At 42.5% G+C, this 14,400-nt stretch overlaps 1 protein-coding gene across 1 annotated transcript; it reads right to left on the reverse strand.

Annotated features, from left to right (window-relative positions):
* Window positions 1-1,445: 1,445 nt before the first annotated feature.
* Window positions 1,446-6,009, reverse strand: ZNF800 (zinc finger protein 800). The gene is made up of 4 exons (XM_089482007.1): window positions 5,949-6,009; window positions 5,298-5,393; window positions 3,790-3,933; window positions 1,446-3,094 (listed from the first exon to the last, which is right to left on the reverse strand). Exons 1-4 carry the CDS (start codon window positions 6,007-6,009, stop codon window positions 1,446-1,448), a joined length of 1,950 nt encoding a protein of 649 aa, XP_089338133.1.
* Window positions 6,010-14,400: the final 8,391 nt, after the last annotated feature.

Genomic DNA, 14,400 nt, shown 5'->3' on the forward strand with positions numbered 1-14,400 from the left:
GCCGCAGCTTCAGCAAATTACCGTACTGCCTGTTTCGAATCCATTATGTAGCTTGTTTAAACAGAGAACACGGAGAAACAGGCAAAGTCAAAAGAGGGAGGTACGTGGTTTTGCTCATTTATATTTTATAGCTTGCTTTTAGCAGTATTGCTCAATTTCCAATTGACCACAGTCTATTTTTATGAAAAAGTTTTATTTGTAAAGCCTCATTTGTTATGGCACATTTGAGAAACAGACTATAATGCCACATTTCTGTTTTCATTCCCAGTCTTCAGGCATCCTCCATATAGGTCATAAAAAAAAAAATGCTATGGCTCGTAAATGCTATAGCGCAATGGAAGGTTTAATGGTCAAAGTCTTCATTCATAGGAATTATTCCATAGTAAACAAAATGCTCTGCGCCTTTAGAGTGCTGAGCAAGAGTTGCGGTTTAAGTAGTTTATATGCATTTGCCATATTGGCAGTTTGAGGAGGTGAAGTCAATTGGCAAATTAATTCATTTAAACAACTACAATGCATGGTTTAAATGAATTACACTATATTAACATATTATTGGAGTGTATGATTTCATTTGTAAAATCGATGATCCATACACACTATTTAAAAAAAAAAAATTTCATATCTGCAACAGTTTCCTAAATACAAGCAAGTCATTTTAAATGCATTGTTTAAAGTATGTTTAAAATGTTATCCAAAATTTCCATAGGAAACCAAAGAAATAAATATGTTACAAGGAGCGCAGAAATTTCATGGCCTCTATTTACAAGTCAGTAGAGTAGCATACCTGCCAAATGTACAGGCCAAAATGCTGAAGGGAGGCCAACATCATCCCGGGAAGTATATTAAAGCACAAATAAATGTTTCAGGCGCCCAGTTTTAAGAGCCTTAAGGGAACCATGTAACAAATGGGTAGTTAATATGCAGCATTTCTTAACTTTCGGAGGGGTAAAGGCTACTCCTTAACTAGTTGCCCTACACTCGCAGTTACAATGAAAAAAAAAAATCCCAAGCGTTCTTAAAATACCTGCTTTCTAACGGCTCAGACAATGCAACAATGATTCACATTAAAATATGCAACCACAAACTAGAAATTTTTAAATCGCGCATAAAAACCATGCCCTTCAAATATGAGATGCCACCAACAGCAGCAGCCTTGCGCAAAGTAGTTTGAGTATTTTTGCAGATAATACCACACACCAGCAGCAGATCAGTTTTTGGTTTTTTTGTAAAATCCACCAGGAATCATTTAAAAGAGTCTTGAAAGGGTGACGTTTCTCTCCATTTTATATGGTAATGCATCATTTGCATCACATTTTTGGCAGACCATGGTAAGAACGGACAATGAGCCGTTATTTTATTAAAAAGTGTGCTCATATAAAATACTAAAATCAATGGATTTGTAATTTAAGCCATCCACAACCTACCCCCCCCCCAAAATGAATATATCATCCCACTGTAGTTTTAGACCTTGTGCTTCTGCCTTTATTTTTTGAATCCCCTGCTGAAGAATGGTTTAAACTGGCTTTGTGAGCTTTCTTATGCAGATCTAGATCAGTCTTTTTTGCAAACGCCTTGCCACACTTTTTACATTTGAGCAAAGAAAAATTTTTGGTTACTTTGACTTCGATGCTAGACTCTCCATCACTCTTTTTATTAGGCAATATAGAGTTTCCGTCGTGTTTCGCGTTTACCCGCTTAGCTTTATATTTTTGCGGACCTCTTTTTGACACCTTTTCGAGGATACATTCAATCGGTTTCTTGATAGCTCTACTTTCCAAGTTTGCAGTTATTTTTACTAGCGCTCTTTGCGTCTTTTTATGAACAACAGTTATGTGTCGGATTACGTCACGCTTCCTACGAGTCTCGTAGGAGCAAAGAGGACACCTGTAGAACTTCACGTAGATGTTGTTTCCATCTGTATGCAGTGAAATATGTTTTGTTAGGTTCTGCTTAGATGTAAACTGACGTTTACACAGTTTACAGTAAAGCTGCTTGAAATCAAATCCAACTGACAGTTTAGGTTTTTTCGTTTTCTTCTTGTCCCCGGCTGGGCTACTCTTGGGAGACTCTACATCAGATTTGCCTTTAGTTTTGGGTGTGGTGTGATTGCTCTTTTTCTCATTTGTATGGTTTGATCCCTTTAAATCATTCTGGAGAGAAGAGGCGCATGAGGAGTCTACAGCGTTGGAATTTTCAGGTTTTACTTTGACATCTGTGCTACCACTGGAATTATGTCCTTTACTCTTCTTAGATTCAGTAGCGCCTAGAGCAGCTTTATGTACTATGCGAACATGCTTTTTCAGCAAATATTGTGAAGTATACCGTCTCTTGCAATATGGGCATTTACATGAACTTAGGCTGAAGTCGATGTTTGCAGATTTAGGGCCACGAGACACAGACTTTAACGATTTCTTTGGAGATGCCACATGCAGGGAAACGTTTTTCGCAGGTTTCGTGTTCACGGTAGTTTCAGGAGTAACTGAATCTCGTTTCAGCCCTTTGTGAACTTCATCAATATGCCTCCTTACGTTGGCTTTCGTAGCAAAGGATTTATTACACATGGGACAGCTTGTGCTTGAAGCCTTAAGACCCATTTGACCTCTGCTTCTTGTTTGTTTCCGTTTTACTTCAACGAATTTCTTTATATCTTCCAACTTTTTTTTGTGTACCTTTTTAATGTGACGTCTTATGCTTCTCCTACAGTGAAAAGATTTCTTGCAAACGCGACACAAAAATGGAAGTCCATCATCATCACGTTCTTTTGCTGGTTTATCAAGAAGGCCAGGGATCTGCACTTCATCTGGAATACTGGCAGACTCTTCATTGTTACTCTCTGTAGCAGGTGGTTCTGTAATCTCCATTTCTGTACTAAGACTAGGTTTAGGATCAGCGACAGATTCTTCTGGCTCAGCAGCCATTAACTCAGGTAAGTTGCTTTTTTCTCCAACAGGAGTAACAAACTGAAAAACAGCATTTCTATTTGTTTGAATAGGCTCCAGATTTACTACATACTCTTGCTTGTCTACTCTTGGGTAAATTGCATCCAAAAGATCCTTAACAGCTTGGCTTTGTTTATCACTTTCAAAGCTGGGACCTATATGTATATATATATATATACAGGGGGGAAAGAGAAAACGTTTTTAATTTACACCTTGAGACATGAAGCATAACCTCTAGAAGGCACCGCATGCAGCCATTAGATGAAATTTCATACTATACATCTTGTTTCCACACCAAACATAAATAGCATGAGCAAGTGTAAGTAGTTGCAGTTTATATAACATGGCTAAAGTACAAAAACCTTTGTTACCGTTACGTAATTTGGAAATAAAGCAATGCTAGACCCAGAGTATATTTGTTTCGCAGTGCAGCTTTTACTTCCTATTTTCCATTTGAGAAGCTTCAGTGGACATTCTATTAGCGCGGTCACTACTCTATATTTACCATTTAACATTTTAACAAGGATTTAGGCTGGGTATCCCCTAAAGTTTATTAAGTGTGCAACAGGCAAACACATTGCTTACAAATCTCACACTGCCTTGCCGTAAACAATAGAATGTCTTGATATTAACGGAGTAAATACAGGAAAGTTCTTCATTTGAATGGTCATAAAATTCAGCTCAATGTGTTGTTTGCAGTCCTGACGTTTTGGGTGACGTTCCGTGCTCAGAAAAAGAGTTTAGTGGAACTTTATGAAATAAATGTTAAGGTACGCTGCTGTAGGTGGGACTGTATTTAATGCTAAAAGTACATATTTTTCCATTGGATTTCCACTTTTAAAGAACTTACTTTCATCTATATGGAGTTCCGATAAACAGTAGAACTGTTTGTGAGTGATTAGGTTTGGTAGACCTCTGAACAGACTGCGGCACGTCTTGCACTCAAAAATTGTATCCACTTCCTTTAACAACATGTGTTTCAACTGCTTAGTCCCTGAATGCAAAACAAAACCAGGTATATATTTCAACAAGAATTCTCCATGTTAAGCTAGACATGAATATCACACAACAATTTGAGAACGTACAATGCGAGAACACAGGCTGGCTGATATCTCTATCCAATTTGCCAAAGGTGTGCATGATAGTCTAGCCATGGAAAAACATTTATTGTGAAGCGCTTCCACCAAAATTGAGAAAAAAAAAAAACATTCACATACAGCGATTCATACCAATCATTGTTGTCCAAACAAATCTGATTTTCAATAGTTGAGACTCAACATTACTAGAATAGTGCTAAACACAAGGGGATAGGGGACAGATACACACACTCCCAAAAACCAAGTCATTTGTTTGGTACCAAATATACTGTATAAGGCTAGGCTTCCACTTGGGTTTTTGTCCTGCGTTATTTTCTTGATGAAAAACGCCAAGAAAACTGCCACTGCATTTACCTGCGTTTTGGCGTATTTGCCTTTCTGTGGAAATTGCTTTTTTGACCTTAGGCAGTTTTTCCAGCCTTTACACGTTGGAATTTTCACCCAGCTAAAAGGGATTAGGATAAATGGCAAGTATCTGCCCCCTCCTGATGTCATTTCCTTGGTAGAGTTCTACTTAAACGCCCCGGCGAACCCTTATGTCTCTTTTCTGTGGTTTGTAAGGCATGCTTTATTCCGAATGTCTGCTCCTCTAGGAAGATTGGCCCCAAATGATGGTGCAAATTGTTTGCTGTTGCTTTTGGCACGCAGGATCCAGTTGATGCGTCGCGTATGTTTGTTTGTAATGGCATGTTTGTTCCAAATGGTGTAAAATTCAATATGAACTTTGTTTTGTGTGAAACTGTTTGTTTCCAGCCTATTTCTCGTAGGACACACAGATACTGGGTCCATCCTCTGCATTGTAACTGTGGAAAAAAAACGCCATAAAAAATGCCAAGGCAAAACCCACATTTCATGGCGTTTTTTTCTCTCCCATAGACTTCTATTGGAGAGAAACGCCAAGATTTCCTTGCAAAAAACGCCAGAGTGTCAACATGCTGCGATTTTGAAAAACTGCCACAGAGCCCAAATAAGCAGTAAAACGCCAGAGAGGACTGAAAAAACACCAAACAGAAAAACGCCAAGTGGATATGGCATTGTGCGATTTCCTATTGAAGAACAGCAAACATCTGTGTGGCTGAATTGGCGTTATTATGGGCGTTTTTAGCAAAAAAAAAAAAAACAAGTGGAAACCTAGCCTAAGAGTGATAAGTGAACTACAATTAACGGGTCTTAAGATGAGTTTTAGATGTATTAAAAGAAGTCCTATGATGAGGGAAACAGACACAAAATGTAAAAGCCCGCCAGAAGAGATGCATCGTACCTGATCGAAAACAATCAATAATTTGCTGGATACCGGACTTTGCAGTTTGGACAGGTTGCTGTAAGACAGATGGGTCTCCCGGCTCCAGCAATGGTGCTGTAACAATAGATTATTCACAATATAACATACATGACCTCATGTTGGAAATCCCAATTAAATTCTGAGACTTTAATATGTGGTCTTCAAAAATAAACAAACAAAAACCATCTCATGTTAAATGTAAATTGACAGGGTCAGATTTCCTCTGAGTATAAACCTAGATGCTTGTCAACGTAACTGCGCGAGGATGCATACAAAAGGAAAAACAAAACACACAACATAAAATAAATTATACCAGCTCACAATATAGAGCTATTTTTCAGGACCCAAACCCTAAGGCATGTATATATTTTCTGGAAATATCGTATCCAAAAGACACTGTAGTTATGATATAGAAATTAGGGGGGCTGGGAAGCAAATTAAATCAAAAACAGGAAACAACCTGTCGAGAAACATGCACAAGTAATCATTTCCTCTCAAAAGGGAATTTACATTTTAAAATTCAGATAAAAGTCCTCATGTTTTACTCTTATTTTTCATGAGGTAAACAAAGACCTGTACACTCCGGTCACTGTGCAGTATTTAAACAAACTAAGAAGCAGCCACGTTTACCTGGCCCACAACAGCCATGGTGGTGATGGTCGGTCTGACAACACTTGTCCCTCACATGCATCTTCTGGGTTGACAGCATTGACTCTTCCGCGTCAGCTTCATTTTTGCTCTGCAGAAACAAAACCGAAACCTTAGATGAGTCATTTACCACAGTATGGTTCCACCAACAAAGATACACCAAAAGTACATATACCTTAAACACACGTGCTTTTTCAAAGGTTGCATGCAGGGATGCAATTAAACAAGGATAAGTTTGGAGAATACCTTATTGCGCAAAAAGTGTGTCTTCCGAAGTGTAATGTAATTTTTTTCCATGGTTTAATTTAAGGCAAAACCAGTATTACTACACCTGCTGCGACAGACTGGAAGATAAAAGTATATTTGACATAAACACAAAGAAAAGAGGGGGAAATGCAGATATTGCCATTGAGTTGCATATGAAGACAGTAAAACTAAGACCATCACTCTCACATTAATGACAAGGACAATTTTAAACAATCTGACAAGTGGTCATCAAGTGTGGTTGACGACATCAGCAAAGGTTTGGGGTCACTTAGCTATTTTCGTTGAAAACAATGAAATTTCTAGCCGTGTATCATAATTGCAAAAGGGTTTTCTAGTCATCAATTAGCCTTTTAAACTTAAGCTTAGATTTGTTAATAACATGCCACTGGAACTCAGGAGCGAGGATAAAGGGCCTCTCCACGCCTATGAAGACATCCCATGAAATAACAGCCGTTTCAAGCTACAATATTCACTTAACAACGTCTACACGGTACTTCTGTTATTTTAACGGACAGAGATTTTGAAGTGCCCCCAAACTTTGGAACCGTAGTGTATCTTTATCTCAATGAATGTGAGGTTTTATTTCTAGACACACTACCGTGCATGTAATAATATAACCTCTGGGGCAGTTACTTCATAGAGAACAATACACATAACCTAATGTTGCTTGATTCTGCACATAAAACGAGTAGATATAAAATAAAAAGACAAAAAATAATGCCAACAGCCACCAAAAACAATTTCTAAAGCCAGCTACTAAGGCTTATTCTGCTATATCAGGCCTATAGCTAAGGCAGCATATGTTCTATCAAACATGTCAGTGAGAAATGAATCATGTGGGACATGGGGCACGGTAAAGGAGATACGAACGGCTGCTATATAGTCATGCTAACAGCACTTAGATCGGAGGCAGGGGAATCAGCGTCTCAGCCATTACTGAGCATGCACCCACCAGCTCTATAGTGTTGAACTTTGTGTAAACATTCCACAGAAATGCAGTTATTTCTTATAAAAAAAAAAAAAGTGACACAGGCACTGGTTTATCTAGACTGTTAATAGAGCATCGCTCTTCTGTGTGCGCCAAGGTCGTTACAGGTCATACGAATGCATACTGCATGGCTTTACAGGAAGGGCAAACACATGTTGACTGAATCCACAGCTGAATTAAAGAAATGTGTAAACAATTACAAAAGGGTTAATTAGAACACAAGTGAACTGCACAGGACATACATGGGGGCAGTGGTTCTTCAACATAGGTTCAGAAACTGTCCAGACTATCGCTACCCATTCTGTTACAATCTAACCACGATCTGACATCCCTTGCTCATGTAATATAGAAAATGAAATAGAGATATGTACTTCCGTGAGAAGAGTTCACCCGCAGAGGGGAGCTGAAACCGAAAGTATCACAGCGATCACACTTGTAAATGCCATTAGATGATGTATGAGTGCCTACAGAGGTTTGAAAATGGAAATTTTTTACTTACCGTAAATTCCTTTTTCCTTAATACAGTGGCAGTACCAGTGGGTAATGTTCTTTCCTAGGGACAAGTAGAATCTAAAGAGAGTAAAGAGTTAAATTGCCCAGAGCCCCTCCTCCTTACCCATAAAACCCGGGACCTCTCGAAGAGAATCAGTAAGTAACAAGACACACACAGAAAGATGCTTGCCAAAATATAAGTTTATTCCACCAAAACAGGGGAGGGAAACCTGTACTGCCACTGTATTAAGGAAAAAGGAATTTACGGTAAGTAAAAAAATTTCCATTTTTCCTGGCATACAGTGGCAGTACCAGTGGGATGTAGCAAGATCCCGGAATTGGGAGGGAAAACGCATCAGGAAACCACAACCTGGAGCACCTTACGCCCAAAATCCGCCGCAGAGGAGGAGAAGATGTCTAGCCGATAATGATGAACGAAGGTGGAGAATGAGGACCAGGTAGCAGCTTTACAGATGTCCTCAGGGGAAGCTGCGGCCTTTTCTGCCCAGGAGGTTGCCATGACCCTCGTGGAATGGGCCCTGATGGGCCATTGCAGAGTGAGGTTATTGGACTGGTATGCCATCCGGATGGCGCCCACCAACCACCTGGAAATGGATGATTTCGAAGCCGCTCTCCCGGCCGAGCGCCCGAAAAAATTCACAAACAGCTGGTCCGAGGTACGGATGGAGGAGGTACGAGCAATATAAATCTCTAAAGCCCGTTTTACATCCAACGTGTGCCATGCAGACTCTTCAGGAGAGGAAGGAGTGGGCAGAATCAAGGGCTGATTGAGACTGGACCTGGAAATCACCTTAGGGAGAAATGAGGGTTTGACATGTAGAACAACCTTATCCTCATGAAAAATGGTGAACTCAGGAGAGGAAGAAAGAGCTTGGATTTCTCCAATTCTCCTAGCCGAGGTAATAGCCACCAGAAAAATCGTCTTCAGCGAAAGCAGCTTAAGGGACACTTCCTCCAGAGGTTCGAAAGGCGCTGAACAGAGAGCATGAAGAACAAGGGAAAGATCCCATGATGGAAAAACAGACCTCCTAGGAGGACGACGAATAAGGGCGGCCTTAAAAAAACGTCTAATAAGCACGTGAGATGCCAAATCCGAGAGAAAAAAATGACTAAGGGCCGAAATCTGCCCCTTAAGGGTCGAGACACTAAGGCCCAAAGCCAGACCCTCTTGCAAAAACTGAAGGATGGAGTTGATGGACAGAGGGAAAATCGAACGATTCTTGTCGGAGCACCACAGGAGGAACTTGGTCCACACCCGCAAATAAATTCTGGAAGTAGAAGACCTGACTGAAGACAGAAGAAAATTAGACATATCTTCGTCCAGACCCTGGTAACTCAAAATCAGCCTTGCAACAGCCAGGCTGTCAGACGGAAGACCTGAAGAAGATCCGGAAGGACGACGTTCTCCAGAAGCTGGGACGAAATCGGCAGTTCCCAATAGGAGACGGTCAACTGCCTGAGGAGGACAAACCAACTCCTGTTGGGCCAGTACGGAAGGATGGCCAAAACCCTGGCCTTGTCGAAACGAATCTTCTGCAGCACGCGAGGAATCAGAGCCACCGGCGGGAAGACGTAGGCCAACCGGAAATTCCACACCATGGACAGACCGTCCAGGACATGCGGCGAATCCCATCTGTTGAGAGACGCGAACACCGGAACCTTGCGGTTTAGACGAGTCGCCATCAAATCCACTTCCGGAAGACCGAAACGTGCCACCAACGTGCAGAATGTTTCTGGGGTCAAGGACCACTCCGTCTGAGACCATTTTGACCTGCTTAAATCGTCTGCGATTAAATTGTAGCGGCCTCTGATATGAGTCGCCGAAATATCCGACAAATGAAGTTGGGCCCATTCCATAATCACTGCACACAGAATCTGAAGACTCCGTATCCGCGTCCCACCTTGTTTGTTGACATAGGCGACGGCCGATGCGTTGTCCGATTGGATCTTTACCGCCTGCCCCTCTATGAAGGGCCTGAAGGCCAGGAGTGCCTGAAGAACAGCCTTCAGCTCTCGGAAATTTGAAGAGCGGGCCGCATCCACTGGAGCCCAATCTCCTCTTCGAAAAAGGGAACCTAAATGGGCTCCCCATCCGCGGCCGGAGGCATCTGTAGTGAGAATGATCCAACTTCTGGGACGGAAAGAGAGACCTCTTGTGAGATGGGTCGACTGTTTCCACCAATTTAAGTGGGACAGGACCTGGCCACTTATTGTGAAGGACGAATCCAGGTCCTCTTCTTGCTTGGACCAGCTTGAGAGAATCTGCCACTGCAAGGGACGAAGCTGACACCTTGCCCAAGGTACTGCCGGGATGGAAGCAGTTAGCAGACCCAAGACGCTCATAGCCTTCCTGACCGAGCAAGTTGGACACCTTTGAAGTGCTGCAATTTCCCGTCTTATCTTTATCTGCTTGGGACGTGGAAGATAGACGCAAAGGGACCTTGAGTCCACCAAAAAACCCAGGAACAGAATCTTGGAAGAAGGGATAAGGTAAGATTTTTGCTTGTTTATCAACCAGCCGTGTTGTTCCAAAAAGTTCATTGTTGTGGACAGATCTAGTAACAATTTTTCCCGGGAAGCTGCCATGATCAGCCAGTCGTCCAGGTAAGGAATGATGGAAATATTCTGTTCCCTGAGGTGCGAAGTCAACGGACAAAGAATCTTTGTAAAAACTCGTGGGGCAGATGCCAGACCGAATGGAAGGGCCTTGAATTGATAATGATGCACCCTCTGATTGACCCGTAGAGCAAATCTCAGAAACTTCCTGGATGCCTCGGCTATGGGGACATGAAGATAAGCGTCCTTTAGGTCTAAGGTGACCATCAAATCTCCCTCCTTTAAGACCTGAGTGACTGAGGCGATACTCTCCATCCGAAAATGCTGATAGGGAATGCAGCGGTTGACAGTCTTTAGGTCCAAAACCGGACGAAGGGAGCCGTCCGGCTTCGGCACCAGAAATAACCTGGAATAGACTCCTTGAAACCTGTGGAGAACAGGGACCTGCTCTATAACTCCCTTTTCCAAAAGCTTCATGCTTTCTGAGAACAGCGTCAAATTCTTTGTTACCAAGGGGTAAGATGAAATCTGGAAATGGCGGACCGGAGGACGAAAGAACTCTATCCTGTAACCATGAGAAATAATGCGTTGAATCCACGGATTTTGCGTGGTCTGTTCCCAGGAGAGACTGAAATGCTGCAGGCGACCTCCTACTTTGTCAGAATTTCCTTTTGTCCTGCTTTCTCGGCCGGTCTTGGAATTTCTTATCTCCAAAGGGCCCACGAAAATTCTGAGATCTAGCGGATTGGAGAAAAGGCCTCGGGTTCCTATATGGATATCTACGACTCCACCTAGGTCTTCTATCCTGTGGTAAGGCTCTCTTAGTATCAGAAATCTGTTTTATAAGGTCTTCCAAAGGTGCACCAAACAACTTCTTCTTTTCCAAAGGTAAGTCACAGAGAGCCGCTTTTGAGGCGGAATCAGCCGTCCAAGACCGTAACCACAGGGCTCTGCGCGACACAGAAGACAAAGCCATGTTCTTGGCTGATAACTTCAGAGATTCATGCGCCGAATCCACAAAAAAACTGTTAGAGAGCTTTAAGTTCTTTAAAAGCCTAGAAATCTCCGAGTCGGAATCATCCGCAAGACGATCCTGCAAAATCTGAATCCACATGTGCTGGGCTCTAGCCACCGCTGCACTGGATACCGCCACCTTACATTGAGCTCCTGCAGCCTGAAAAATACGCCTGCACGAAGTTTCCGCTCTCCTGTCCATGGGGTCTTTAAGCCCGGACACCTCACCAATAGGGAGAGTAGTCTTTTTAGAGAGCTGGGCCACTTGTACGTCCACTTTGGGGGGCTCATCCCAGGAATATTCCCCTTGAAGCCTGAACAGCTGCTTAAACTGTTTTGAAATGAAAGCTCGCTTCCCAGGGTGCTTCCATTCCCTGGCAATAAGGTCATCCACTTTAGGCAGGACAGGGAAACCCTTAATTCTTCCTATATCATCCTCCAGGAGTAGGCGAGACACCTCCTTGGTGAACTTACGGAGGTCGTGGGGAGGAAAAACCATCTCATCCTCCGAACTGTCACTTGATGAGGACTTAGAGGACCGGGAGATCTCACCCAAGGAAAGGTCAGATGGAGAGGAAGACCTGGACCTCTTGCGCTTGTGAGCTGACCCACTCTTAACTTTCTCCTGGGTCTGAGCCGCGGAGAACTGAAACGCCTCAAATGTCTGCGCCAAATTTTCCTGGAACCACCCAAGGAACGATTGCAGGTCTTTACGCTTCTCAGAAGCAAGCTGTTCAGCAGAGCAGGAGTTACATAATTTTTTCCTGCAGCCATCGGGAAGCGGAGTAGCACATTCAGCACATGTAAAATGCTTAGCTTTAGCAGTGGCTTTTTTGGGAGCTGGAGCAGGTCTCTTATCCTTATCCGGATTTTCTGACGGCACCGGACTAGACATCTGATAAAACAAAAGCAAGTATAAAAGAAATTTTTTTTATTTTTTTTTGGAGGGAAGAGGAAAAGAAAGAGCAAAGATAAAAAAAAATATCTTACCCTAACCTCCTCTGAACCGTGTGGGGGGGCTGGTGACACGGTTGCACTGTACTGACAAAAGCTCCAGCAGTCAGACAGGCAAAGCGCATTATAAGCAATTTAAAATTGCCGCCCTCCGGAAGATCCGACTCGCGCATGCTCAGTAGCACGATCGGATCTTCGGTGGAACGCAACGACACCCGGGCGTGCGTTCCACCAAACTGCGCATGCTCCCGCTTCCTGAACATCAAAAGGAAGACTCACCACATCCTCCGTAACGCGAACCGCTACGGAGGGACGACCCCTCTCTGCTCACCACCCGGGGAGCAATCGGAGGCAACGAAACCCCCAGGCAGCAACCCGTGCGCCTCACCAGCTTGCCGAAAATGTCCGGACCTGACGATTCCACCTGTCCGTCCCTGAAAGGGACAAGAAAAGAACTGATTCTCTTCGAGAGGTCCCGGGTTTTATGGGTAAGGAGGAGGGGCTCTGGGCAATTTAACTCTTTACTCTCTTTAGATTCTACTTGTCCCTAGGAAAGAACATTACCCACTGGTACTGCCACTGTATGCCAGGAAAAAACATTTTGGGACTGTTATGACCCAATTCTGTTTTTAGCTATAAATATTTGGATTATATACCAGCTGGGATTCCAACAGAAAAACAAAGCTGTGGCATGTTACATCCTAAATACATACCTCAACGGTCTTACTAAATACATGGGATCATGTAGGCCATCAATAAGCCCTCACCCACCTCCCGCGATACCCTTAGCTATACCCCCTACACAAGCTCAGACTCTCCTTCCCTCCCCAAGCCCCACCTCCTCCGGTATACCCCTACCCATTCCACCACAACATCTTCACCAATAATGACAGCAGCTCACACTTGTCAGTCATCATCAATGGTGCCTCAAGTCAAACAGCTGATCAGAATCCAAAACCCCCACTGTGATTGGATATTTGACTTAAAGCCCTCCTCAGTGTGACTGACAACTCCTATAGTGACAGGACTTTAACACCAATACACACCCTTACACATGTACTTTCGGGAAAGTTAGAAGCCAGTCAGGAAAACCTGTGAACTCGCTAGAAAGCGATTGCACTTTTATGATCAGTTACAGTCACATCTTTGACAGGTACACAGTCAATTGTTTTAATTCACCATAAAAAGTCTTCCACATTCCAAATACTGAAAAGTAACTTCAGAAAAAAAATGCAACAATAAATATTCCATACTCACTACAGTAACATTCATAAGTGTAATCATTGCAGAAGTTTAAAGAAGTGGATTTGTTAGCACATGCACTCTGAAAATATAACGATAGAATACACATTAATAGAGTTCCTGGATCCAAGGAGAAATCAGATTGCCTTTGAATCAAGAATTATTTTTCTCTCGCACCAAGTGGCCAAATCCACTAAAAAGCTTAATTGTGGGGGGGGGGTTGCCTTTTTACATCAAAAGCAGGAAGGATAGGAAGAAGGTCTGAACTTGATGGACTTAGATCTTTCTTTCTCCTAAATTACTATGTTTATTTCAGGGAACACGCCAGCCCTCATTCACATATGTAATATAAGCAGCGGGCACTAAATTCGAAGCGCTCACATTCCAGCAGCTGCTATTCCGATTGCTCCAAATATAACAGTTTGAGCACAAGTCCTCTAGTTTTTTCATTTATAGCCAAGGTCCGGTAAGAAAACTAATACTTTCTAGGGCCAATCTCCTTTCAACTAGTACACCTTAGTAAAGAGTTGGATTGAGTCAGACCGGGGATCATGGGAAACATAGTTCAGTAACATCTACAAATCTACCACTTGGCAATATATAAAATGCTACCCGTTATACATAGAAAACACTAATGCTAAAGAAGGTGTTACAACTTTCCATCTAGAGCTCGTCCAATATATCCCTATTATGTATGCTTATATGGGTGTGCTAATTACACTGAATGTTATACAAATTAGCTGCCATTTACTAGACGTGTATACACACTTATACATCCTAAAGAAACAGAGAAGGGAATCTGGATCAAAACAAAGTGGTGCTGTCACCATAGCAACCATTGGAATGTTACTTCAGATTGCTCCATGTCCAAAATGGGTAATTTCACGTAATCTCCACTGA

The sequence above is a fragment of the Sceloporus occidentalis genome, unplaced genomic scaffold, assembly GCF_023333645.1.
Source record: "Sceloporus occidentalis isolate IW3139 unplaced genomic scaffold, rSceOcc1.0.p SCAF_17, whole genome shotgun sequence".
Lineage (NCBI taxonomy): Eukaryota > Metazoa > Chordata > Lepidosauria > Squamata > Phrynosomatidae > Sceloporus > Sceloporus occidentalis.

What these genes read in the sequence shown, in the direction of transcription:
- ZNF800 (XM_089482007.1), bottom strand. Translation starts at nt 6,009, where the DNA reads ATGCATGTGAGGGACAAGTGTTGTCAGACCGACCATCACCACCATGGC. An exon ending in CCATGGCTGTTGTGGGCCAG is followed by an intron (nt 5,394 to 5,948) that starts GTAAACGTGGCT and finishes CTATTGTTACAG; the next exon opens with CACCATTGCTGGAGCCGGGA. An exon ending in TATTGATTGTTTTCGATCAG is followed by an intron (nt 3,934 to 5,297) that starts GTACGATGCATC and finishes TTTTGCATTCAG; the next exon opens with GGACTAAGCAGTTGAAACAC.